At 39.9% G+C, this 27,277-nt stretch overlaps 1 protein-coding gene across 1 annotated transcript; it reads left to right on the top strand.

Moving 5' to 3' along the window:
* Positions 1–227: 227 nt before the first annotated feature.
* On the top strand, positions 228–27,268 carry chaf1a (chromatin assembly factor 1, subunit A (p150)). The gene is made up of 16 exons (XM_073844219.1): positions 228–511; positions 1,404–1,451; positions 11,227–11,807; positions 11,891–11,938; positions 12,483–12,727; positions 12,808–12,868; positions 12,958–13,026; positions 13,199–13,413; positions 14,600–14,771; positions 20,407–20,487; positions 20,581–20,682; positions 20,755–21,001; positions 22,373–22,514; positions 24,404–24,701; positions 24,777–24,861; positions 26,486–27,268. The coding sequence occupies exons 1-16, from the start codon at positions 457–459 to the stop codon at positions 26,608–26,610; spliced, it is 2,574 nt and encodes an 857-aa protein (XP_073700320.1). The 5' UTR covers positions 228–456; the 3' UTR covers positions 26,611–27,268.
* The last annotated feature ends 9 nt before the right edge of the window (positions 27,269–27,277 follow it).

The following is a 27,277-nucleotide window of genomic DNA, read 5'->3' as shown; positions in this document are numbered from 1 at the left end:
GGAATAACTTTCTGACTTATTATTTTATTCAACCAATCCTATTCGAGAATCTCACTCTTTGACCAATCACATGTTTTGTGACACTTGTTGCGAGGCAGAGCCAAGCGTGTCAGCCAATAGCGTGACTCGTCGTTGATCTGACGCAGTTCTCCGCTGACCAATCACAGCCTGCAATCCACTCCCGCAACAGGCTCCCGCCAATTCTGAGCGGGGAGCGCGGAGGGAGTCTAGCCGGGGATGAGACGGGAACGACTGGACCAGGATTACACACGAAAAAACACAACCTACAACTGTAAAAGTAACAGAAACCCGGCAGTTCGCAGTTGACACGTTAATGTTATACCTGGGATAGACGTGGAGTCGATGACCGGCCTTGAGGAGCGGTGTACGGAGTCGAAAAAAGCGCTCCCCGTTTCAGTTTAACGTTTTCAGTGTGAGGACAGCGCGGGAGCGCGGATGGTGGTCGTGATGCTCGCGGCCGAAGAGCCTTTGGCCTCCACACCACGAAGAGGTCTGGTGTTCAACTAAAAATAAAACTGGTTTATAGCATTATTAAAGTTAATATAGAGGGAACACCATGGTAAAATAAAAGTAGAGAGTTCATATAGGTGGCTAACAACAAAAGAGCTCAAAACTACTTTTTTAATTGGACATTAGTTCTGAAAAGGTTTTAGTTCGTTTCAGTTTGTCTGAGAAACGATAAAAATGTAAAATGAATGTCTTTTCAAAGTAGCATTTGGTGTTGTCGAGGGTTTTCTACTCATAATTAGCATGTTAGCAGGTGAGCTCAGATTTGTTATTGACAAGCTTGTTTTTCTCCTCACAAAATGTGACTTTTGACGCGTAATGTTTATTTTTTTTCTGTATTCGACTGGGTTTATCGAAATACGCCTTGTTTATGTTGTTTTGAACTCAAACTAGTTCTTTGTTTCTTAGTCTTATGCTAATGGATGAACTTAATGGCTTCGCAGTCACAGGTTCAGTAGCCAAACTCACTTTAGCCACAGGCCTAACAAACCATCATTCGCTGAAAGGCGGGAGAACTAAACTAAACATTATACGTGGAGCTGGTCTCCATTGTGTCTTTGGGAGTTTGTAAGCGATTTTAGTTTTATGTGGAGACTTTTGAACTTTTTCATGAGTTTAAAGTTACCATTTATTATTGAAAATTAAATCTTTGGGTTCGAAGCGACTGTCAACTAACTTAATAGTTCAGTTAGCATGCAGAGGTAGCAGTTAACATAACGTTATCTTTGTTGTGACGAGACGTGGATTGACAACGAGTGGTGTTTTGCTTCAAGTTTTGATTTTAACCATATGTCAAAGTCCATGTCACAATAATGCCATTTCATTTATTTTAAGGATAACGGATTGGTTCATAACATACTTTTTGTATATTTCAGGCATGGATTGTGTGGGCAAAGCTAATACCAGCAAGAAGCTTGTTCAAGGTAAACAACTTAAGTGTTAATATTGCTAGTCAATGATGTAAAACGTATCCCTAACCAGGGACATATGATAGTGTCAGGTTATGTCATACTTTGAGGACACAGTTTTTTACATAATTTCCTTTTTTGGGGTCTTGGGAGCTTATTTTGTTAAAAAAAGGTGAAGTAAATATTCCCAGTTTAGATTGCTTTAGTCATATACAGTTGAAGTTAAATGTTTACATGCACCTTGCAGAATCTGCATAATGTTAATTATTTTAGCAAAATAAGAGAGATCATACACAATGCATGTTATTTTTAATTTAATACTGACCTGAATAAGATATTCCACATAAAATGTTTACATATAGTCCACAAGAGAAAAAAATGGTTGCATTTATAAAAATTACCCTGTTCAAAAGTTTGCAACATTTTGATTCTCAATATTGTGTTGATACCTGAATGACCCACAGCTGTTTTTTTGTTTTGTTTTGTTTTTCCCTATCTTTTCACACTGAGGACAACTGAGGGACTCATATGCAACTATTACAGAAGGTTCAAACACTCACTGATGCTTCAGAAAGAAAACAATGCATTAAGAGCAAAGGGCTAAAAAAATTTTGAATATAAAGATCAGGGTAAATTTAACTTATTTTGTCTTCTCAGGAACACATTAGCACCTTCTGTAGCTTCTGAAGGGCAGTACTAAATGGACACATTTTTATTCAGTTCAAAAGTTTTCACCCCCTGGATCTTAAAGGAGAAGGCTGGTGTGATATCAAAGACTATAGAATAGACCTTTCTCACAGAAACCGGAAATACGCAATCACAGGGTATGCAGACTTCCTGTGTAATGTCAACACAGCAGAAAGCCGGGTAATTTAAAATTAAAATGGAGAGAGTCTACACAACTTCCCTCACTCTTGCCAAAGATAACTTTTGCCGACGTGATAAGAGTCGCGGAGGAAAACTCCGTCACAAAGAGGAACAAATTGGATAAAGGATATACATTTTTCCATGAAGAGTTTATCCGGGACGTTCTAAAACGCTTAACGTGAAACACGCTTAACGTACGAAAAAACGACCAGGACACCCCAAATTTCTGTCAAACCTTACTTGGAACAAACACTAACTACTATCAAAAGAACAAACCCTTATTCCACAGATAGTGAATTATATCACGTTAAGCGTTTTCTCCCCCATAGAAGCCCATTATAAAGGAAAATGCTTAACGTGGTTTAACTTACCTCAACAGCGACCAGAGAAGACCAAATTTCTGTTAAATTTCACTTATAATAAACACTTGCTGCTCTCAAAAGAACAAGCTCTTATTCAGCATATAAAGTGATCGCCCCCCATAGAAGTCCATTATACAAAAAAAAAGCTTAACGTGGCTTAAAATTTTACTTATAATAAACACTTTCTGCTGTCAAAAGAATGAGCTCTTATTCAGCATATAAAGTTAATAATATCACGTTAAGCGTCCCCATAGAAACCCATAAGGAAACAGTTTAACGTATCTTAACAACGACTGGGAAAAAAACAAATTTCTGTCAAAAAATACTTATATAAAAGTACTTTCTGCTGTCAAACGAATGAGATCTCATTCATCATATAAAGTGAATTATATCGTGTTAAGCGTTTTCTCCCTATAGAACTCCATTAAGGAAAAAGCTTAACATGGTTTGTTATAATGGACTTCTATGGGGGGCGATCACTTTATATGCTGAATAAGAGCTCGTTTTTTTGAGAGCAGCAAGTATTTATTATAAGTAAAATGTAACAGAAGTTTGGTCTTCCCTGGTCGCTGTTGAGGTACGTTAAACCACGTTAAGCTGTTTCCTTATAATGGACTTCTATGGGGGAGAAAACGCTTAACGTGATATAATTCACTTTATCTGTGGAATAAGGGCTCGTTCTTTTGGTAGTAGTTAATGTTTGTTCCACGTAAGGTTTGACAGAAACTTGTGGTTTCCTGGTAGTTTTTTTACATACATTAAGCCACGTTAAGCGTTTTTCACGTTGTTTAACTGGTTACCGGCATACCGGGGCGGAAATAGGTTTACACAGCAATTACGTATTTCCGGTGCAAAATACGGAAGTTGTGAGAAAGGTCTATACCCAAGACATGTCACTCGTATAGTTTTGAATGGGGGAAAATGCAACGCTCATTATGGCCGCGAAGCCCCGCCTTCTTAATGAAAGAGCCAATCGTTGATTAGTAAAGTCAGCGCGTCACTGCAGCTGCCGTTAGAAGTCCCGGTTGCTATAGAAACGATCGGCGCTCTAAGACGTGCGCTCAGTACTGCGCATGCGCACTGGCTCATTTAGCAGGAAAAATAAGCGTTTTTTTAACGCTATTGGAGCTCAAGGAACCATATTTATGAGGCAGTTCTTGTTGGATTTCGTTGGAGATTTAAAATATGAAATTTAATCGTAAGCTTGGTGAACAGTTTTGGAGAATTTGATGTTTCCCCATTCAAACAGATAGGAGCTGCACTTGAATGCCCGAGAGGCGTTTCAAAGATGGCCGCCGAGTGACATGACTTGCCTTAAAGGGACTTTGGTGATATTGACCTAAAGTGTGTTGAATCATTATACCGAGTGTGAACGTACCTTGCATATCTCATCTCGGTTTGTGCCCTGCAGTCTGAAATCTGGGGTTAGTTAGTCGACGCTAACAACAGGTTGTCAATGAGGGAGAATAGGGCATCGGACTAGCCATGTAAATAATCACTGTTTTATGTCATTTACGAGGCACAAAGTAGCTCCACACTTCATTGGTAGACTTCCAAGGGCCCTGACATTTAAAACGAGACATTGAGAACTCAGAAAAAGCACCGGTAGTTTATTTACAAGAAGATTTATAAAGACAGTACCTGCAAGAAATTTACCGGCCGCTGCCATCTTGAATTTAGTCACGATAAGTCGACTGACGAGCAGGAAGGAACTTATCAGGTTATCAAGTCTACCAATGAAGTGTGGAGCTACTTTGTGCCTCGTAAATGGCATAAAAGTGATTTATTTACATGGCTAGTCTGATGCCCTATTCTCCCTCATTGACAACCTGTTGTTAGCGTCGGCTAACTAACGGCAGATTTCGAACTGCAGGGCACAAACCGAGATGAGATATGCAAGGTACGTTCACACTTGGTATAATGATTCAACACACTTTAGGTCAATATCACACCGGACTTCTCCTTTAATGCATCGTTTTAACTTCTGAAGCATCAGTGAGTATTTGAACCTTCTGTAATCGTTGAATATGAGTCTCTCAGTTGTCCTCAGTGTGAAAAGATGGATCTCAAAATCATACAGTCATTGTTGGAAAGGGTTCAAATACACAAATGCTGAAAAAACTAAATTTGTGGGACCTGAAGAATTTTTCTAAAGAACTGCGAGCATTTTAATTGTTCAGGACAAACAAGGGACTCATGAACAACTATAACTAAACAAAAAACACAGCTGTGGATCATTCAGGTAACAACACAGTATTAAGAATCAAGTGTATGCAAACTTTTGAACGGGGTCATTTCTATAAATTCAACTATTTTCTCTTGTGGACTATATGTAAACATACTTTATGTGAAATATTGTATTCAGGTCAGTACTAAATAAAGAATAACATGCATTTTGTATGATCCTTCTTATTTAGGTAAAATAATTAACATTTTGCAGATTCTGCAAGGTGTATGTAAACTTCTGACTGAATTTTTATTCAAAAACATTTCCATTCAGAACACAAATTAAGATATTTTTGATGAAATCTGAGAGCTTTCTGACCCTGAGTAGACAACAACAAAACTGACACTTTCAAGGCCCAGAAAGGTAGTAGGGCAATTCCACACAAATGTCAACCTTACCAAGAAAAAATAAAGTTTTTACAAAAAGAACAAAACCCTGTTTAAGTTGTGCATCTAGGTCTGTATTTTACTGCCTCAATATGCTTTAATAAAAATTTGAAGGAAATCACTATGTTTTTCCACCACATATGAGGGGTGCACCTATTGTAAAATTACATTTTCATTCGACTGTATTTCATAGTTTCAAATGAGAGGTCAAAGAATGCTCATTTTTTAATTTATGTGAGCAGTAAGTATTTTGTAGAAAGATGGAGGCCTGCCTGAAAAGTAAATAAACTCACTTTGTCTAAACAGCGATGATTTTTGGATTTATAAGGGCTAGATTTATGGCGTCAGGGCGCTTTAGTGCTGTGTCACCTCCGTAACGTTTTAAAGATTAAGTTAATTTCATTTAGTAATTATTAATGCAATTAACTTGAAACTTTCTGCACAAAGCCAACTTATGGCCATGCTTATTATGATCAGCAGCCTATCTCAATTCTTTGCTCTCATCAGCCATAATAATGCGTTACGGACGCTTCATAGTAAATCATATGCATACTGGCACACACGTTGAGAACTGATAGCCTGTGTATTTCCATACTGCTGTGACCTGTTTCAGGCTTTCCCTATCATAACATTTTAGAAATGAATTCATTCTAAAATTTCAGAAATTGCATTCTCAACGAGAACATCGCGGAGATAGACTGCACTTGCCATGCGGGTCAGAAATGCACAGGTGGACAAAAGGAAAAAATCGTCAAAACTATTTAAAATGGCATATCATTTTCATTGTCAATATTATCTTTTTTTAAACATTTTCCCCCGGTTTCACAGACAAAGCTTAAGCCTATTCCTAGACTAAAATGTAAGTCTGAGCTGTTTCAACTGAAAGAAACGTGCATTGACTAATCTTAAAATAGATCAGTGCCTTTGTTTTGCCTAAAGATGCACACCAGTAATGTTTCTTTCTAAGTCACATTTATAAAAATTACGTAAATGTCCTAATTGAACTATGGCTTAATCCTGGTTTAGGCTAGGCCCTGTCTGTGAAACCGGGCCTTTATCTGTTTCAAATAACTTGTCGCCATCTGTGCTGTATTCATGCAGAGAGCAAGATTTTGCTTGTTCTGTGCGCATGCGTGACACAAGAGATGTTCTGTGGGGTTACAGCACTCATATTTGTGTAAATATTTTTTTGGTTTGGTTTTATTTTGTATCATTGCATGTTTAATTCACTATTTTATGCAGATGCTAAATGCTAGACTGCGAATAAGATTAGGCTGGTTTCCCATTTATAATAATTTGTGCAACATACATTCAGCATATTTAAGAACCTGTTTTGTATCTTTATTTAATGCATACGTGATTTATTGCAACAAGTTCATGAGAGTCATTAAACAAGTTTATGACTGCCACATCGGTGTAATCTTGATCAACATCAACTAATGATAAATGCATTGGAGCGGCATCGGCCCATTAGATCATTTTAAAACGTCAAATATATCCTTCAATTTGCATGTTATAACTGCATCTCAGATGTAGACTGGTGAAGATTTATTTTAATGTGGATCCCACACTCTAGCCTAAACTTAATTATTTAAATATGCCATTATTAATATGCAAGTGTTTGTGCGGAAAAATTAATGCGCATCCATGACGGGGAGGTGCCCGCGCCAGCATTTTTTTTTTATGAAACAATTTAAAATAATAATAAAAAAAAGAAAAGAAACAACTTAAAATTGGGGTGCTCATATACATGAGAAATACATCTAAAGAAAGTCTACTTTTAAACGAACGAAATAAAACGAAATCAATGCTCTTATGTAATCTGCAAATGCATTTCCAAAGGAGCATCCAGTGGAGATTTCGTGAATTAAATTTTTTTGGGCCGATGATGACACAGAAAACATTATTTTATTAATAAATAATTAAAACGTCTTATTTTGTCAATCATTAGGCTACTTTTGCCTATGCTTTGTGGCAAACGTTATGTGCTTAAACACAAACGAAAACCAAAATAAAATTGATATTTTATGCTTTTGAATGACCAACTCTTTTCCCTTCGGCAGATTTGCTTCTCGTTTGTGCATTGTAGTGTATATACCCGTGCATGTTTACCTCTTGGCTGATGACTGATAAAGGTCTGCTGCTGTGACTAGTTTCCATTTAACATTTTCGAAATAAATTCATTCTAATAACATTTTAGAAATCACATTTTCAGCGAGAACTTGGCGGAGATAAGATTTATTCGAATGCGGATTGCAAACTCTAGTATTAACTTAGGTAATGCCTACATTTTTGGCCCGCATTCAAGTGTTTGCACGAAATATTAATACACATATGGCGAGGCGCCTGCGCTCACTTGCATATTTTTCATGATAATGAAACAACTTAAAATCAGTTGATTTAATGTAAATTCATAATAACAAAGCGCTTTCTGTCATCTCTATCTCTGAGGTGGGGAGTATCTTAAAAAAAGAGCCAGAACTCACATAGGCTACAAGTAGGGCTGGGGGTTATGGCAAAAATGTAATCTTGATAATTTTTCCCCATATTGAACGATGACGATATATATTTCGATATAAGCTGTTGATGTTGCCAGCTTTAAAATAGTATCCCAACAATGACTAAAGCCACAAAAATTAAAGGATTCATTAAATTACATTTTTAAGTATAGTTTATTAACAAAAGCAGATTACAGATTTGGCCTTAAAAATTAAAATAACTTACTAAAATAAATGAAAAAAAATAAATGTTGTGACAGAGTGTGGTAAATGAGAGTAAATGTACAAAATGTAAACATAAAAAAAAACATAATTTGTAATACATTTATTTCTTATTTATTATTATAAACACAATTGTTTATTTTCTCTATTATAGGTTGAGCTATTTAAATTAGAGGCAACCACTGCATTTTGAAACAATCTACAGTATAAATATCAAAAAATTACGACACAGCTCTTTCTTAATCGTATTAAGTGCAGACAATTCAGCCATAATCAAAGTAGGCTACTCTCTCATTATTCAAAGTGCAAATAGAGACGGAATATTTCAAGCATGATACAGAGCTATAGACATACACAACCTATTATAGTCTACATTCTGATAACAGCCTAGATATGTCATTTAGCCTAATTTGTCACTCTCTAAACAAGGGGGATTAAAATTGCTTTTGAATGCGCGTGCGTTTTTTGCTTTCGGTTTCAGTTTTAACAATCGCGCCAAACTCTCAGCTGAGGTGAGAGTCACTTTTCAGATAGTCAAACCACTTACGGAATTCGTGCTACCTTTTTTTTTGTCGACAACTTCAACATCTTTGGATAATAAATCGAGTTTAGTTTCTCTTTCGTCGCTGCTTCCACTCTCTTTTTTTGTCGTCCTGGTGTAGGGTTGCTTCGCAAAGTGCTGTAGGAAATGAACTCTGCACGCTGATTGGCCGCTGTCGCATATTTCTGCTGTGTGATTGGCTCTTAGATTAATCCATATCGAGCAAAAAATATCTAGAGCTTATCATCATTATTAACATAAATTTTATCGCGATTCGATATGATATCGTTTATCGGCCCAGCCCTTTTTAGAGTCTATAAAAGGTTGAAATTTCTATTTTTAAACGAACCAATTAAAAACGAAATTAAATCCCCGTTTATGTAATTTGAAGGCTTTATTTCTCTCTAAAGCCACGTCCAGTAAAGGCCTGTGGAGATGAGAGTGAGCATTGTGAATTTCATCTTGCAGCCGACAAGAAAACATTACTTTATTAATAAAAAATTAAAATGACAAATTTTTCTATACATTATTTAGTTAAATACTGGCTTAAACGAATGATTATTAGTTACTACTAGACGTCTCTATTAAAGTTGTTAAAGCATTTTATAAGCATATTCATAGTCGGATAAATTCCGCTTTCAGAACGGTCACGTCCATAACGGAGAGATGTCACGTGCCTAACACTGATTTTTCCTCTTAAGCATAAAAACGAAAATTTCAACAAAATTGAGATTTTAGGTTTTGTAAATGGCCAACCCTTGTCGATTCGGCAGATATTGTTACTTCTGGTTTGTGCACTGTAAATCGCAGAAATTCTACCAAATATGTTGTCTCCCAGAAACTTGTCTTTTTTTGTCACGTCTGTAACACGTTTATTTTCCTCATTTAAAATATAACAGCGTTTTAGACTGAAACTTTTCTGATGCCTGGACTCTATTTTAAGGGGTTTTGAAAAATATAAATAGATGGTACAATATAGTCATAAAGAATAAAATTTATGAGAGTTTATATTTCAGGTTTTGACTTTGAATGTCACGTCCGTAACGCTGGAATTGCTCAGTAAGGACATCGGTAGGGTTGGGCATCGTTTTGATTTGAACGATTCTGATTCCGATTCCGATTCTTCCTTTCGATTTCGGTTCTTTTCGATTCTCAATTCCGATTCTTTGTGGGCTCAAAACATGTCACAGGCTCATTTGATTTCACAGAGGATAATTTTATTTTGATTCAATATGAGTTTTAGTTTTAGGAGCTGCAGCCCATGTAGGAGAAAATTAGGAATGCCTCTGCACCAGACCAAAAACAGATTTATATATGCAGAACTTGCACCCTGGTCTGGACTCTCTGTGCATGACGAGACAGTGGACCTGCGCAGCACGTCAAACAGGCTACACCCCTTAATTTGTACATCATGCAGGCGTAGGTGTTTCGTTATATTCGTAGTGCATCCTCCCGTGCAAGATATCATTTTGTCACATGTGTTGCATGTAAAAACACAGGAAGAGCGCGCTCTCGCTGAACGCAATTTAGTCCATCGCTCTTTTACTTTGTGGATAGTAATTTTGAGTCGTTTGTTCCGCGGTTGTCCACAGCCTATCGTTAAACATGTCTATCGCATTTGTGGCACGAAAATTTTCGCGCAATCGTGCTGCTTGTATGAGGAGGTTTGCAAGGTACCAGCTGAAGTGCAGCAAGGACTTTGCAGCTTTGATTATGGACTATAAAAACGCTGATTACCTCGCAAAAACGCGACATCACGCGTCCTGTTCCGTGCTCCAGCACGGTTAGCGCACACACTGCATGCTAACCGCGCCCGAGTCCAACTTTACCGTCCCACCTCTTCCAAGCGGGCCAGGGCCGGCTAAACGAGCCGCGCCCGGGCACGGCTCGGAGCACTCACACTAGTCAAACGAACCGCGCTTTGGTGGTCAAACGCACTTGGGCACGGTTCAAACTGCCTAGTGTGAGTACACCCTTAGTGTGAAATAAAGCCACACTTTTGAGCACCGCTTACCGTGCTCCATAGCTGCAACTGAACAAGCGTGCGGCAAGCATTTCCAGAAATACGGTGGCCACAATGGAAACCAAAACTTGCGTGTTTGGAACCGATGATCGGAATCGAAAACAAATTTTATAAACGATTCCAATGGCATCGTTATTTTTTAAACGGTTCCAAGTTGGAACCGGTTCTCGATGTCCAACCCTAGACATCGGTAAAATAGTCCATGTGACATCAGTGCTTCAACTGTAATGTTACGAAGCTACTAGATTGTTTGTGTTCTGCAGGGGAAGACACGTCATTATGACACATGCATTATGATACTCTTGTGAACGTGCGTCGAAAAAGTTATTGGATAAAGTCTTTACTTTTGTTTTATTCGCGCACAAACAATATTTTCGTAGCTTCATAACGTTACAGTTGAATCAACTGATGTCACATGGACACTTTTAACGATGACCTTACTGTTCTTTCTGGGTGCATTGCTGTCTATGCAGGGTCAGAAAGCTCTCGGATTATATTAAAAACATCTTAATTTGTGTTCTGAAGATGAACAAATCTTTTACGGGTTTGAAATGACATGAGGCTGAGTAATTAATGACAGAATTTTCATTTTTGGGACAACTATCCCTTTAATGCTCAAAATAGGATTGCAGTCTACTAAACTAACAGTGTTGTCTCCCTACAGCACGTCTACCTTTCAAACGGCTCAACCCAGAACCCAAGGAATGCAGTGAGCCCAAAAAAACCAAAGGTCCGGTTGCCCCCAAGTGTTCTGAACCCAGTACGTCAGATGGAGAAAATGATATGGACAGCTCTTCCACCCCGCTGAACCATGGTCCGGCTCTGGTAAATGGCCGCGGACCACTTGATTGCTTCATGAGCAGACGGAAGCGTTCCCCAGTCCGCTCTGGCCCTGAAGCCACAATCGACCTCACCGAAGACTCAAATGAAGCTGTCATACAGCAGCCTGAACCTCCAGTCGCTGCCACTTGCCCACTTAGCGAAGAAACAACAAAGAGTGCAGAACATGAAACAGAATCTGCAGAACCAACTACGCCACTGACAGAGAAAGAGACGGAGAAAGATGAAGATGACGTTTCAATGCTGGACATCACTCAGGAGTCTGACTCTGAGGAAGAGGAGCAGCAAGAGAATGAAGTCAGTCATGGGAATGAGTCTGTGCTGTCGACAGAGTCTACCAGCTCCCTCTCAGTGGTTGAGAGCTCTCCAGAGCCCAGCAAGAGTGCTCCCAGCACCCCTGCTTCTGTGAGTAGATATGATTCAATCATTTTATCTCTTCTATTTGCTTAAAAGTTCAACCTATTGATCTTTAGCTTTTCTTTTTGCAGACGTCACGGATTGACGCAGCTAGTAAAATGAAGAGACGATCCCTTAAGGTGAAATCCCACATTTGATCACATTTAGAAACCAGTTTTTTAGGGCAATGTTAATCTGAGTCCTATTTAGGGATGCACCGATCCGTATCGGCCGATCACTTGCGCGTTTTGTCAGTAAAGCCGGTTCTGTAATCAGCGGTAAATGCCATCAGGTGCGTGATTTCACGTTGAGCCGTATATACTACACACAGCCGTTGTTCACTGACGAGCTGCGCACATTCACACTGATAATGAACATTGATTTGCGCAGCTCGTCGGTAAACAACGGCTGTGTTTAGTATATACGGCTCAACGTGAAATCACGCACCTGATGGCATTTACCGCTGATTACAGAACCGGCTTTACTGACAAAACGCGCAAGCATGATCGGCCGATTCGTATCGGTGCATCCCTAGTCCTATTACTCCTCTAAAAGTCCCAAATAGGTTATCACAATGTGAATGTTTGCACTTTAAAGAGTTCAAGATTGATTGTTTCCTTTCAAAGTCTTGTCGCTGGAATTCAGCGCTCCATTTGAATAGCTCTTTGTCTTATTGTCCCTCAGAGTGTCCAAGAGCAGGACGAAAAGCAGCGACGAAAGGAAGAGAAAGAGCGCCAGAAAGAGGAGGCCAAAGCTGCTAAGGAGAGGAAGAAAGAGGAGGCCCGCAAGCTCAAGGAAGAGAAGGAGAGGGAGAAGAAAGAAAAAAAGGAGAAAGACGAAAAGGAGCGGCGGGAGAAGAAGGAGAGGGAGGAGAAGGAAAAGGCAGAGAAAATAAGAGCTAAAGAAGAGCAGCGGCAAATGAAAATTGAGTGAGTGTCTCAGCGTAACATCACATTAGTTCATTTCAAGCAGAGTATGAGTATTAAAATCTGGTGTAAATCCTATGTAGAGCCAAACTGGAAGAAAAGAGGAAGAAAGAGGAGGAAAAACGGTTGAAGGAAGAGAAAGAAGTGAGTAATTTCATCAGCTTTCATTCCTCTGAGTTTCAAATTTGATTGCAAACTGTTCAGGTTCTCATTGTGTTTGTGTATCTGTTTAGCGAATCAAAGCTGTGAAGGCTGAGATTACACGGTTTCTACAGAAGCCCAAGACCCAGTTGGCACCAAAGGTAGGAGTCGTTGAATAAAGACCTGGTTTGTCTACTACTTGTAAAACATTTTACAATTGATATGTGTTGACATAATTTAAGAATAAGTCCTTGTTGGACAAACAAGATGGCAAATAAGATGGTTGTCATGCATTTGTTAAACATGTTTTGTGACTATTCTTCTGTGTTTCAGACTCTGGCAGCTGCCTGTGGGAAATTTGCTCCTTTTGAGATTAAAGCGAACATGTCTCTGGCTCCACTGACTCGAGTACAATGTGAAGACACTGTTCTAGAGGAGCTGGACCATTATCTTGCCAAGCCTGACAGCACTCTAAATGGACTGAAGGACTGGACAAAGCACAAACCTCGCAGTTCAGGTCCGACCAGGCCCAGTCGTGGTGCAGTAAGGTAAAGCCACATTGAACCTGTTGCTGAGATGCTTATGAACTTATTATACGTGACCCTGGGCCACAAAACCAGTCTTAAGTAGCACAGGTATATTTATAGCATTAGCCAACAATACATTGTATGGGACAATATTTTCGACTTTTCAAAATCCAAAAATCATTAGATATTAAGGGGAGACTCTGCAGGCAATTTTTTTTTTTTTTTTTTTTTTTTTTTTTTATATGCACCTATCAAGTTTGAGATTTTGGGCTTTTTGGTTTTTCATAAAGTTTTTTTTTTTTTTTTTTTTGACTAGTGGAAAGAAAACATCCAAAAAACACTGTTAAGTGTTTCTTTTATAGCACTTTATCTATTTGTGTTACTAGATTTCAAATACAATGTATTTTTTTTTAAAGGCAGTTTTCTCAAAATTAGTTTTTTCTTTTACACTGAGCCATAAATCTCCACTTCAGTAGCACTTACACACACCAAACTTTACATTTTTATTCCCGTCTATATCCTGAAGGTTTTTACAGAGGGATTTGTTCATATATAATTTATTTTTTTATACAACATTTACAAATATGGTGTTTCCTGTCTTTTTTCTGAATTATGTCGTGACGGAATGAGACCCAGAATTCCCTCTGTAAAACATTTGACTTCAATACGTAAAAAAAAAAGAATTTTGAAACTGATTTTCATCCACTGTTTAGATTTTTGTACTAGAAATGTATGCAAATTATTGCAGATTTCATTAAATAATAGCATATTTAAGCCTAACATTTTAGAAAACTTGTAATATAAAAAATGTTTGCAGTCAAATTAATCAATCAGCTGGGTAAGTAAGATAAGTATTAGTTTTTGGGTTTTTTTACCCTATTTACCTGCAGTGTCTTGCCTTAAGCAAGTCTTGGTAAGCACCTTATTTGGACAACTTTAAAGGTGATTTGCTCAATATTTAGATTTTTTTGTGTGCCCTCAGATTCCAGATTTTCAAATAGTTGCATCTCAGCCAAATATTGTCCTATTCTAACATTTATTCAGCTTTCAGATGGTGTATAAATCTCAGTTTCAAAAAATTCAAAGTCACCCTAATGGGTGGTTTTGTGGTCCAGGGTCACATATAAATGTGCAGAATGCCAGCTGCTGTGGTTATGTGCGAGTGATATGAAAGGCTTATTCTTTGCTTTGTTTGTTCTGTTATTAGTGATTGTGTGGTCATAACTGACAGCCAGAAGGCAGATGGCGTTCCAGACCGCCACCGTTATGGCCGCATGAAACTCCTGCATTTCCATGATAACTATCGCCCAGCTTACTGGGGGACCTGGTCCAAAAAGAGCACTCATATCTCACCACGCTGCCCGCTGAGACTGGACAAGGTAAATGCAGCATTACAAACTGTACTGTTGTCATTGTGATTACTGTCTAAATACACTTGTTTTTCCTGTGGTAATTTCTCAAACATATGAAGGAAGTTTTGATAATAAGATATCCATGGATACAATCTGTGGCATGTTTACTTAGGAAAAGTTTGGATAAGATCTGAGCAGGACAATAGCTTGGCAGTTTTTCAGAATGTAAAAATTCATTGGTCACTGTTGAGGGCCCGAGAGTCCACTTAGCTAACTGCTTCCTCTGATTTCAAGCAGTTCAGAAATAAACCCAACAATGCCCCAACTCCCTCTGATTTTGCAGCAACTCTGTATTTGAAGTTTATCAATTGGCTAGTGAGAAGACCAATTAAGATCATTTTAGCATTGTGTACTACTATGTCGTCCTCAGACGAGCCTTCCATCGTTGCCTCCAGTCGTCCCGATTCTCCATGCATCTGGCCAGTTCGTTGGTGCTCTGGGCTCCTGAATCCCTCTTGAGTATGTCCACGTATGTTAGCGTGGGACGTCCTCTTGACCGGTGGCCATGTGTTGGTTCCCATAGCACCAGCTTGCTAGCTGGCAACTCTCGATGTCTTAGGCAATGTCCTGCAAGTCTCATTCTCCTCACAGCAATCTTGTTGCTCACCCTTGGTACTCCCTCATACAGTGATTTGTTGGTTACATGCGCACTCTTGCTGATGTTAAGCACTACACGCAGCATCCTGGTGTAGCACCCGTCCAGGGACTTCTCTAGGGTTGGATTGAGGGTCCAGCATTCACTGCCATAGAGGAGAACGGACTCTACCGTCGCATAGAAGAAGCAGAGTTTGATTTGGCGGGAGAGATTGGAGTTCCATACACTGTTCATGCCGTTCAGGGCCCTCCATGCAAGTGCCTTCCTCACTTTTAGATCTTGCTCAGTTGAGTTGACCCATGCGCCCAGGTATTTGAAGTCCTCAACTTCTTTCAGCACAATGTCTCCTGCTGTTATCAGAGGTTGATGTTCTGGTGGAACATTGTAGGTCATGACCTCAGTTTTCTTTGCATTTACCCTAAGGCCAACCTTTCTGCACTCTAGCTCTACCCTGTGTAGTAGTTCTTGTGCTTGTTTCATATTGTCGGAGAGCAGACTGATGTCATCCGCATAGTCAAGGTCTGTCAGGACTACTGCCAGGTGTCGACTTGACTTCCTTGGTGTCAGCGTGAAGCCAAGTTCCTGCTCTCGCCCACTGATTGCCTTCTTGAGCGCATAATCAAGGACTATTATGAAAAGGAAGGGGGCTAGTGTATCCCCTTGCATAACTCCAGCCAGGATGTCAAACTCCTCGCTGTTGCCATCTGGGGTCACCACCCTGGCCCTTGTTCCTGAGTACATGGACTCTATTGCCCGGAGTAGGTTCGGAGGAATTCTATATGCCTTCAGAATCTTCACCATCGTGCCTCTGTAAATCGAGTCAAATGCCTTTTTGAAGTCTATGAAACATAGGACTGCTGTCAGGTTGTCCCTCCTCACCTCCTCTATCAATCTCCTGAGTGCTAAAATCTGGGCTGTAGCAGTTCGCCCTTCTCGAAAGCCGTTCTGATTTGCTCTCAAATGAGGGTCGATTGCTTGCCGGACCCTGTTTAGAATCATGCGGTTGTAGATTTTTGCAGTGATACAGGTCAGGCTGATGCCTCGGTAATTGTCCGGCTTTGAGAGGTCTCCGGATTTAGGCACTGGCACGATGTTTGATAGAGACCACATATCAGGCAGCCGATTGTGCAGCAGAGCAAGGTTGCAGAACTCTAAAATGATGTCATCAAGATCACAGTTCTTCAGCACCTCTGGGGGTATGCCATCCGGACCAGCGCTTTTTCCCACTCTTACTGTGGCTATTGCCCTGGCGAGCTCTCCGAGTGTGAAGGGACCATCGTTGATGTTCAGGTTTGGGAGGTCTGATAGTATTTCTTCTTCCTCAGCTGCGTCTGCTGTTTCTCCCAGCAGCCTTTTGAAGTGGCTTAACCAGGTCGTCACCCTCTCCTCCGGGCTGTGTCCCTCCACCTGTCCCTCCTTGGTCCTCTTCCGCCCCGTCATTTCATTGATGACCCTCCAGGCCTCCCCATACTGCTGTTCCCCTTGCGCCGCCTGCACCCTCCGCACTCTTTCCATCAGTTCTTCCCCTTTGATGGTATCATAGGTTCTAAAAAGAAACTGTTTGGCTTCGTTCAGCTCGTTACGCCTCTCCGCAGTTGGTTCCCGCTCAAAAATGAAGCGGGCTTCCTCCACCCTCCCACGTGCTACTATAACCTCTGGATGTTTTGATCGCAGGGAGGTTCTGACTTTCTCCATCTTAGGCACGCACAGTCTGGTCGCCTCCTTGTTCGCAGTGACAAATCTCCTGTATTCGCCGCTTGCCTCCACTCCCCTGTCCAGCTGCTGGAATCGTCTCCTCACCTCCTCTGTGTATCTGGTTAGAAGGCCAGGGTCACTTGAGAAAGCTTTCCAGTTATACCGGATTTTGGGACTTGGTTTGGGGACCCTGAGGCTCAGGCGAACTCTCATTGAGACCACGCGGTGGTCTGAGCCCACAGAACTAAAAGTGCTGTATGGCTCAGCATTCATGATGGAGTTCCTCCACTTCTTCCTCACTAGGATGTAATCTAGCTGTCGTAGCGTTCCTGAGGCTCGGTCCCAGAAGGTCCACCTCTTTCCTGTTCTCTTCCGGAAGACGGTATTTGCCGCTAGTAACTCGTGCTCCGTGAGAAAGGCAGTGAGGTAGGTACCGTTGCGGTTGGTAGAGTCGTGGTAGGGGAAGGGTACGTCCTCTGGTCCCAGCCTCGCATTGAAGTCCCCAAGAATTGCCAGGAAGTTGTGCGCTGGGACGCCGCGGACCGCTCTTACAAGGTCCTCAAAGAACTTCTCCACCTCGTCAGATGGTGCCACGTTGGTGGGTGAGTACGCGACTATGACAGTTGTTACTGGGTTACCCGAGAACTCTGCGCACAGAATCCTGTCGGTGTGGGGGTAAACCCGGCGGAGAGCCTTACGTGCCCGCGGGCCCAGCATCAACCCTACACCGCCTGTTGCGGCTTGGGCATCGTTCCTCCATGCTGATGCGGAAATGAACGTGCATCTCTCCACTCTGCGGTAAAGTATCGGGTCATCAGTGTGCACTCTCCTGTGTTCTTGGACCCCCAGGATCTCCACTCCCCGTTCCTCCGCACAGTGTGCAAGTTCTATCAACCTCGCTTCTTCTCTCGCTGTGCATGCGTTGAAGGTTCCCATAACAACTGGTCTCCGACAGCGCATGAGTGCATTGGACGGGGTGATGTTGTCGGACAGGACCCTCCCTGGGACAATCAAAGGGTTTGAGGTCCTGTCGTCATGGTGTCCCCCAAGAGGAGGACCAGCACCACCGTCCGCCGCGATGTTCCTGCGGACTCCCGCCGCTGGAAGTATAGGATTTGGGATGACTTTGTGCTCCATGTTTGGCTTTACTATGCTGATAGCGGACTGTGGGGCGCAACTCCTCACAGTCCCGATTTTATTTCAGAGTAATCCTCTCTTAGACAGGTTGCCATCCAAGGCTATGAGCCCTATCTGCCCATGCTATTTAACCCCTAGCTGGGACAGTGGTTGGCAGACGCCAGGGCATGTCCACACACCGGTGGGCCTGCACGTCATGCCTCTGGGGCCCACTGCTGCTCCGAGATCCCCTACAGATTAGCCTGGGACCTCGCGGAACCCAGTATCCGTGTGTGGCCACGTGGAGGCACTGCAGGAGTCTTGGTGGTAGAGAGGCTATGTACCGGCAGGAGGAGGCTTACGCACTCGGCTCCTCTTTTCACCTCCACTAGGGGGGCTAGCCGATGGCAGTAGCTGAAAGCAGAGAGTAGCAAGCAGGAGCGACATGCAGCACACACAGCACACAACATGCAACATGCAACATGCACTGACTACAAGTACTTCTACGCACTACTGCACGTGACGCATCACACACACCCTGTGCAAGCGAATACACACACACACCTATGTAACCTATGGTTTTCACCATGTGAAAAGTACACATTTCTACCATAAAAATAAAAATAAACCCCAGAGGAAATTGAAACATTGAAATTAAAAATCTTAAAAAGTTTAAACTTCAGCAGAATGGGAAATGTGGTTGTTCTGTGGCAATTAACCAAAGGATCATTTGATCTCATATTATAGGTGTTATTCATAGTTGTAAAAGTTTTTGCATTGTGACTCTGATAAAATACTTGTGTTTTCAGCACTCTAGTTTGTGTAAAAACTGGCAAATCACAATTGACAATTTAAAATTGAAGTCATAATTAATATAAAAATATCAGTGAAAATTGATGTAAGAAAAAAAATCAATATGCCAAAAAAGTGTTGTTGTTTTTCCGCTCCATAATGCTTTTTTGACTTTTTTGATTCGCAGAATTTTAGTTTTGTTTTGTTTTGTTTTTTTGTTTGTTTTTGTTTTTTTGTTTTTTGCCATTTTTGCCTTTTATTGTGATAGGACAGATCAGTAATGACAGGAAGCAAAGAGGGAGAGAGATGGAACGGGGGTGAGATCGGGAAAGGTCCTCAAGTAACTTATCTCATTGTGACAATGTGACTATTGCCCTACTCTTTATAAAATGTTGGATATATAACATTATGTATATCCATGTGCATGTGGTATTACTCTCATTGGGAGATACTAGACAGCGAAAGTCAACTGCTTGATTGCATGATATATTTGCATAATGTAACTTATATTACCCAGTTCTAATCTGCAAAATACAACTGTAAATGGTGCCCTATGAAATCAGTGTTATTTGTTTCCAAATTTTTTTATTTTTTTTTCCTTTAAATTTAATTTGAATTTATTTTTTATAGACCATGTTTTAATGGTTAAAAAAAATATTAATCAAAAAGCATGTTAAATTAATTAAAATCATGAAACCTAGACAATTGAACAAGTTTTTACAAGCTTGTAATAACTTGTAGTTACAAGTAACAAAAATATTCTTTAAAAATGAAGGTTTGTAGTAATTTTATTAGAACTATTATTACATTAAGTAATATTTCTGGCAAAGTTTCTTCAAGTTAAACTGAACATTTATTTTGACATTACTGTGAAGACCTTTAAGTTTCTGTTTGTATATGATATGGTGATTTTTCTCAACAGAAATGGTCAAATGCTCACAAAGTGATTGCAGTTTTAGAGATTGTTTGTGTTCACGTACTCATATTGAGGTGGCAGAGGCTGAAGACACCGCAAACGTCACTTGCTTCAGTGTGTGTAGTAAACAAAACTTGTTTACTAAATTGTATTTCTACTGCTTAATATACACTAATCCATATCACATGTTGGTTAAAGTGTGCCAACCTGTTTTTTAATTTATTCATCCAAAATTTGGCAAAGTCTATGACATTATGCGTTGTACAGTATATTCCATTTTTATGAGTGGATTCTGTGATTCCCTCATTTTCTGCATTGCGGAAATCATAGGCCCCTTTATAAGAGACAAAGGTATTAAAATTAATGTTAACATTGTGGTTTTCTTTGAAGCTGCTTTGAAATTTATAATTATGGCTTTATTTTCCAAGCATTATTTTTATGTGGTGGAATTAGGCTTCCATAATAACTTCAAGTTTTTGTCTTATCAGGAGCTGCTAGATTATGAGGTGGACAGTGATGAAGAATGGGAGGAAGAGGAGCCGGGAGAGTCTCTTTCACACAGTGAGGGGGTAAGCAATATGATGAGATTCTGCAGTGACAAAATAACCACTGTTGTCTGCATGTTTAAAAATGGTGCTGACTTACCTGGCTTTTCCTTCCAGGATGATGACGATGAAGGAGGAGATGACGACGACGATGATGATGGGTTCTTTGTGCCCCACGGTTATTTGTCAGAAGGGGAAGGAGCACTTGAGGAAGATGAGGTATTTGAATGAGACGACACAAGACAGGGGAAATTTCAGTTACGTTGTGATGCTAATGGGTTTCTCTTGCAGGAGGGTGGAGATCCAGAGAAGCAGAAGGTGCGTCAGAGGATGAAGGCTCGTGAATGGGAGACCGAGCTGATGTCTAAAGGGAAGGTAAAGGTGTTGGAGGCAGTTGTACGTGGCTGTCTGTGGGAGGGAGAAGAACCTGCACTGGACCTCCTGCAACAGTACGCTATCTGCATGCTGGAACCTTTACCCAAAGATGACCCCTGTACTCCTGAACAGGACCCCTCACGCCAACAGAGGAATGAGAAATGTGAGTACAATGTGTGCTTGAGTGTTATATGCATGGTAGATTTTTAGATACAGCACACACACTGTATGAATGTAATTAGTTCACTTTCAGAATAAAAATGTCTGGATAATTTACTCACCCCCATGTCATCCAAAATGTTCATGTTTTAAGAAATTAAGGTTTTTGAGGAAAACATTCCAGGATTTTTCTCCATATAGTGGACTTTAGTGGCTATTAATGGGTTGAAGATCCAAATTGCAGTTTCAGAGCAGTTTCGAAGTGCTCTGCATGATCCCAGATGAGGAATAAGGGTCTTATTTAGTAAAACAATCAGCCAAAAAAAATTATGTATATACTTTTTAAAACCACAAATGCTCGTCTTGCACTAGTGCGACTTCACGCATTTAGTAATCACGTTGGAAAGGTGTTTACAAAGTGAACGTGCAGAGAGAAAAAAGGTAAAACACCAATGTTGGACGATTTTGAAGTTTGAGGAGAACATGAGATGGAGTTTTTCGCCCTACCCTACCTTCATGAAGTAGACAGATGAAAAAAAACTGCGGCTGCATGGAATATATCGCAAATGTAAATATTGTGATATGCATATAGCAACAGCATGCAATATCTGAATCAATTTAATAATAGGCTTCTTCAAAGCGTTGCAAAAAGGTTTTAGGTTGACGCATATTGCAGAGAATAGACTGGGCACTCGACTGACTTGGTTGACTTTTAAAAAAAAAAATAGTTAAGTGCATTAAGTTGCGGAAAACAACTCCGTGCTGTCTGACCCACACCTGAAGTGCATGCATAAGCTGCATCTCAGGTAGCTTGTGATTTAAAGCAAGTCTTTCATGCCTCCTTTTATTTAAACAAACACACACACAGAATTATGTCAAAATACCTGCCTCGACAATCATTCTCATAAACTCAGCTAGTTATGTTTTAAATGAGTGTTAATAGCTGAGAAAGAAATCAAATGTGTATCATTATATTGGATCTGTGCAGTCGGTCTTAAAGGGACAGCAGCCTATTAAAATGTGCTGCTGTCTATATGTCACTAATGTTAATTAAACACAGCTTTAACAAAGATTATTCTACATTTACTTCATACAGTGAGCACTATGCAGTGGCATTTTACACTTAATTATTACACATCTACCTGAATACTACTGTTAGACCTTTATTTGTAACTGTTGCCTTATAGGAAAGGAAGGAAAGGTATGGTGACCCATACTCATACCCCCCCCAACCCAAATTCACACCTAAAAATGGGCACACCATGAATATGAACAGCTGAAACTGCCTTCACTATATACTTTAATTACAGTTGTGCTATAAAACCCTCTAACATGTTTTGTTGTGATGTTAATGCATTTTTCCCTTTTTTTTTAGTGCTGTTACAGCTGCTGCCCTTGCTGCATGGGAATGTGAACAGCAGTAAGATCATAATCAACGAGTTTCTGGAGTTCTGTCGCCAGCAAACATCCTCACCCCCTGAAGGCCCTTTGAATTGTAATGACAACATCCCACCCAGGTAGGTCAGCCTCTCAGTGTCATACTGAAAGTTAGCGTCAACCTGGATCCTTTGGCAAAACCCCAACAGGATTCTGCCATCAGCTTGGGTATTACTGCATTACAAATAAACACAACTTTTAATCATTTTGAAGCATATATATAAACCGAAATAAAAACAAAAGCAAGTGGGTGAGCTATAAATGACCTACACCAGTCACATGACAAGCTTCTGACAACTTTCAGTCTAAAAAGTTGGAAAATTTGAGTTAAGAATAGTTAGCCACTTGTTAGCAACTGGCTTTTTAAAGATACATACAAGCATACAAAAATCACTAGTTGGAATTACTGATGCATTTTATGCTCTGAAAATATCTGTTGCTAAATTCCTTTGGAAATATGTGGCTATTTTGGTGTACATTTCTCTGTAAATCGAAAGACTCATTTGCCTAATGCCTAGAAACATGTCACTGACTTCCAGTTGCACTCCGGGGGAGTGTTTTTGGCAGTGTGTCAGAATATTATGAAGCTACACAAAACACATTTCAAGGCTCAACAAAGGAAAGCCCGATTATCCAGGGCCAGCACGAAAGACATTCGGGACAGTTGACTGATTTATCACTGACCCCATGAAAGTTTAGAATTTGTATATGTTTGTAAGCCTTGCCAATTTAAACGTTCAAGCAATTTTAAAGCTTTCAAGTGCAAAAAGACACAAAAAACTATTTTATTTAGTAGCCGCAAAGTGCGCAAACAACAAATTGAGTTTTCTTTCGCATCTCGCTTTAACGGACAAACGCACATTCCTTTCCTCATCGTCTTGTGCTTGAACTGATAAATACAAAAAAAGTATGTCAAGATAACCGTTGGGGAGTATCCTCAAAAACGGTTGTCTTTAAGTGAACTTAAACAGAACTTTGTGAAAGAAATCTCAAGTGTGTTATATTTAATCCATGCGTTGTCTCTTAAAAGTAAACACGCCTACATTACCAACTCCTGTCGGTGTTCTTAACGCTCAAAGAAAAAAAATAATAAAAATAATCATTCACTGCTCTTGACTGAATAACTTTCATTTAATTTATATAGTGAAGAATATGCAATGTTATTGTACATTTGAATATTAATTTCTGTACCTGAACACCAGCTACATGAACCTAAAACTTAAAGCACTGTTCAATTAGTATCTTTGTGCTGTTTGTGTAATTTGTTAATTCTTCTTTTTTAACAACAGTTAATTTCTTTAATAATCTTTGTACTTTATTAAATGGCATAAAAGGGCTTCCATTTAAAAACTACTTACCCAACAAATATATAGTTTAAAAAAAGTAATTGCGACTTTATATCTTACAATTCTGACTTTTTTTCTTGTAATTGCAAGTTTGTGAAATATAAACTCACAATGGTGAGTTATATAGTTTATAAATTGTGAGAATTCTTAGAAATAGTCTAACAGTTTTGACTTCTCAGAATTGCCTCAGAAGTGTGATACAAACTCCCAATTCAAATACATAAAGCCGCAATTGTGAGTTGTGAAGCCAGAATTGCGAGACAAACTGAAACAAAATGGACCTTTCTCACATTTCTGGGTTTCTCAGCAGCAGAAGTTGTCATCGTTGGGTAAAATTCGAGAGCAGTGACTGGGAGAGTACCACAAATATATTTTTTGCATTCCCATTTGGTCAAATAGCAAAAGAAATATAGAGGTATAAACTTGCAATTGTGAGGAAAAAAGTCAGAGTTGCAAGTTTTTATATCTCAATGTATATATCAGAAATGTATTTATTAAACTACAAGATAATATGGGTCAAAAGGACCAGTGAAAATTTGAACCAATTGCCCAACCAGGCCAGTAGAAAAATCCTTAGTGTTGAGTTGCATTTCTAAGCATTTTCTCTTTTTGTTTGGCAAAAGGATCCACATCAGGCGTATCATAAAGGAGCACGCCGTGTACGAAAAGCGTTCTACTTACCGACGAAGCTGCTGGTACGTGCATCCGGAAGTACTGGCCCGTCATTCTCAGGAGGCTTTGCCCATTCCCTGCCAGTGGACCTACCTCACCTCCGGCGCTCACGTCCCACGCGATGAGCACGCCGGCTCACAGGGCAGCTCGCCCACCGCATCCAGCTCCACCACACCCTCCAACAAGAGGAAAAGTGCCAGCAGCCACTCCATCACAAAATACATGAAGAAATGTGGTGAATCCGAACAGGTGCAGTGTGTACATCATTGTGTTTTTGCTTAATATCCATTTGTCCTCTGCTAACTTTGATTTGCTGCTATTTAGACCGAGGCCATGGAGACCGACGGCTTCCAAGCGGACACAGAAGATGACGAAGACGATGATTGCGTCATCATCGGGGAACAATCTGGTTGGTATAAAATGCTAGTAAAGCTTCACAAAAAACATGTATGTCTCTGGACCACAAACCAGCCATAAGGGTCTTTTTTTTTTCTAGGGGCCAAACACCTATTGTATGCGTTGCTGTTCTTTTTCTCCCTCCACTCTTGAGTCTATCGCAGCCCATAGAACCACTTGTGGGAAAGTTGTGAAATTCGGCACACTGATTAAGGACAGTCCCAACATTAACCATAACAAGTTTGGAGTCTCTAACTTAAACTCTCTAGCGTCACCACTTGTCCAAACTTTCACAATTTTTTATACTAATAACTTTTGAACCATAAGGCACAGAAGGAAAATAGCCATTTCAAATGGACAACAACAAAAAAAATCCTAAGGTTTAGATTTTTTTGCTCACTTGAATATTTTTAAATAGTTTAAGAACTTTTTCGAACTCGCCTTAGCTAATTTTGGTGAAAATCAGACAAACCATCTTAGATCATCTTTAGACCATGCTAACAAAAAGCTATGGATTTCAAGTTGATTTGTTAAACTGTTCTTGAACAACACGCAAATGAATCCTACGTAAAGCATGCAAAAATGGGTATGAGCCTGTATCTTCACAATGGTTTGGCATGTAGGACCAAACTTGGTGTTATAACAAGCATGACTTGAGGCTACCTGCAGTGTTTCGGCACAGTGCCACCTAGTGGTTTGGAGATATGAAAAAATGGCAATTTTTACTTATAACTTCTGAATGGTTTGGCCAAAATCATAAAACTGGTCTCTTTAGATTCAGTGGAGCACGCCGAGTCAAACCATACCCAATTTTCCCATAATTGGCAGAACTTCCTGTCCGCCAATTTGATTGATGTTGAAGACCTATTTTCTCGAAACTCCTCCTAGACTGTTAGTCCAATTCTCACCAAATTTGACTCTGATCATCTTCAGACCAAGCTGGCAACCAGTTATAAATTTCATGTCGATATATACGAAACGGTTTTTGTTTGGTCAATCAATGTATTTGCTGGAAAGAGGCCAAACTGCATCTGAGGCTGTATCTCTGCAAAGCTTTGACATATTTACACCAAACTTTGTGTGTGCCATTGTCACCTCACACTGACCACGCCACATCAATTTGGTAACCGCGCCACCTATTGGTCAAGAGTAGTAAACCTTTTATTAATCGCTAATAATGAAATTTCCAAAAATGCTTGTAACTTTACATTACATTAGCCTATTGTAATCAAACTGTTCTCAAAACATTCATTGGGTCATGCTGACAACATGGATACCAATTTTGCTTTATGTTGAAAACCTAATTTTTCGAACTCCTCCTAGACCAATGGTCCGATTTTCACCAAATTTGCCTCTGATCATCTTCATCGGGGCACCTAGAATAAAGTTGTCCAAATGAAGTTCTTAGCAATGCAAATTACTAATCAAAAATAAAGTTTTGATATTTACATTAAGAAATTCACAAAATAGCTTCATGGAACATGATCTTTACTTAATATCCTAAGGAATTTTGGCATAAAAGAAAAATAATTTTAACCCATACAATGTATTTTTGGCTATTGCTACTTAAGACTGTTTTTGTGGTCCAGCGTCACACGTCTGCTAGAATAACATTGATAAATGTGTTTTCCTCATAGGATCATCCGAACAGGATGCTAACACGTCCTTGCAGAAAACCGAGAGAACCACAGAGCCCATGGACATGAATGCATCCGAAACTGCTGCTCTTGCCCTACCCTGTCCCACCCCAGCTACCGCCTGAGATCTGACACCAGACGTTCAAAATCTGATCTACACTTCGAAGGATCACACAGTATTAAAGGTCCCCAGAATGAATCATTTGTTTCCTCTTCTATAAGTGGAGGTCTGTTAGACGGTGTGCCGCTCTTCTTTATAGGTGAGGTCCCACTTTTTGAAAGTGTGTGTAAAGCCTCTGAACAACCAATCGGGAGGTTGATGCTGTCTGCTGGGCTTGGTGCTCGGCTCGTTTTAAATCCTTTATTTTGTTTTCTCATTCAGAATACTTGAACTGGTGTATGTCTTTCAAAAATAATGACAATTGAAATATATTGCACTTTTATATTCCACTTCTGTTTCTTTCTTTCTTTCTTCTACCCCCCATCTTAACTAGAAGTCTTTCCCTTGTTTTCTTTTCCCAAAAGGCTTTGTATAATAACAGCATATGCCATTTGTTGCCCAGGCTGCTGAATGCGGTGTAAATACTATTTTTGTTTTTTGGAAAAATGATGCAGAAGCTGAAATAGTGGGTGGCCGTCCAACACAGGGGGGAAAAAACAGCAGCATTGGCGAAGTGTTTTCTTAATTGTCTCGAAATAAACTGCGCCGTAGTTTGCAGTTGTAATGGGTTTCCTACAAAGCTTGTTTAAATAAAGCATTATTTAAAAATGAACAACTTTTAATATGCTGTT

The sequence above is a fragment of the Garra rufa genome, chromosome 7 (genome assembly GCF_049309525.1).
Source record: "Garra rufa chromosome 7, GarRuf1.0, whole genome shotgun sequence".
Taxonomy (NCBI): Eukaryota; Metazoa; Chordata; class Actinopteri; order Cypriniformes; family Cyprinidae; genus Garra; species Garra rufa.
This window is presented reverse-complemented; position numbering and strand designations above follow the sequence as displayed.

Coding starts and splice junctions, on each gene's coding strand:
- chaf1a (XM_073844219.1), top strand. CDS start 457: ATGGTGGTCGTGATGCTCGCGGCCGAAGAGCCTTTGGCCTCCACACCA. Junction 13,027..13,198: donor AGACCCAGTTGGCACCAAAG/GTAGGAGTCGTT, acceptor TCTGTGTTTCAG/ACTCTGGCAGCTGCCTGTGG. Junction 14,772..20,406: donor GCCCGCTGAGACTGGACAAG/GTAAATGCAGCA, acceptor TTGTCTTATCAG/GAGCTGCTAGATTATGAGGT.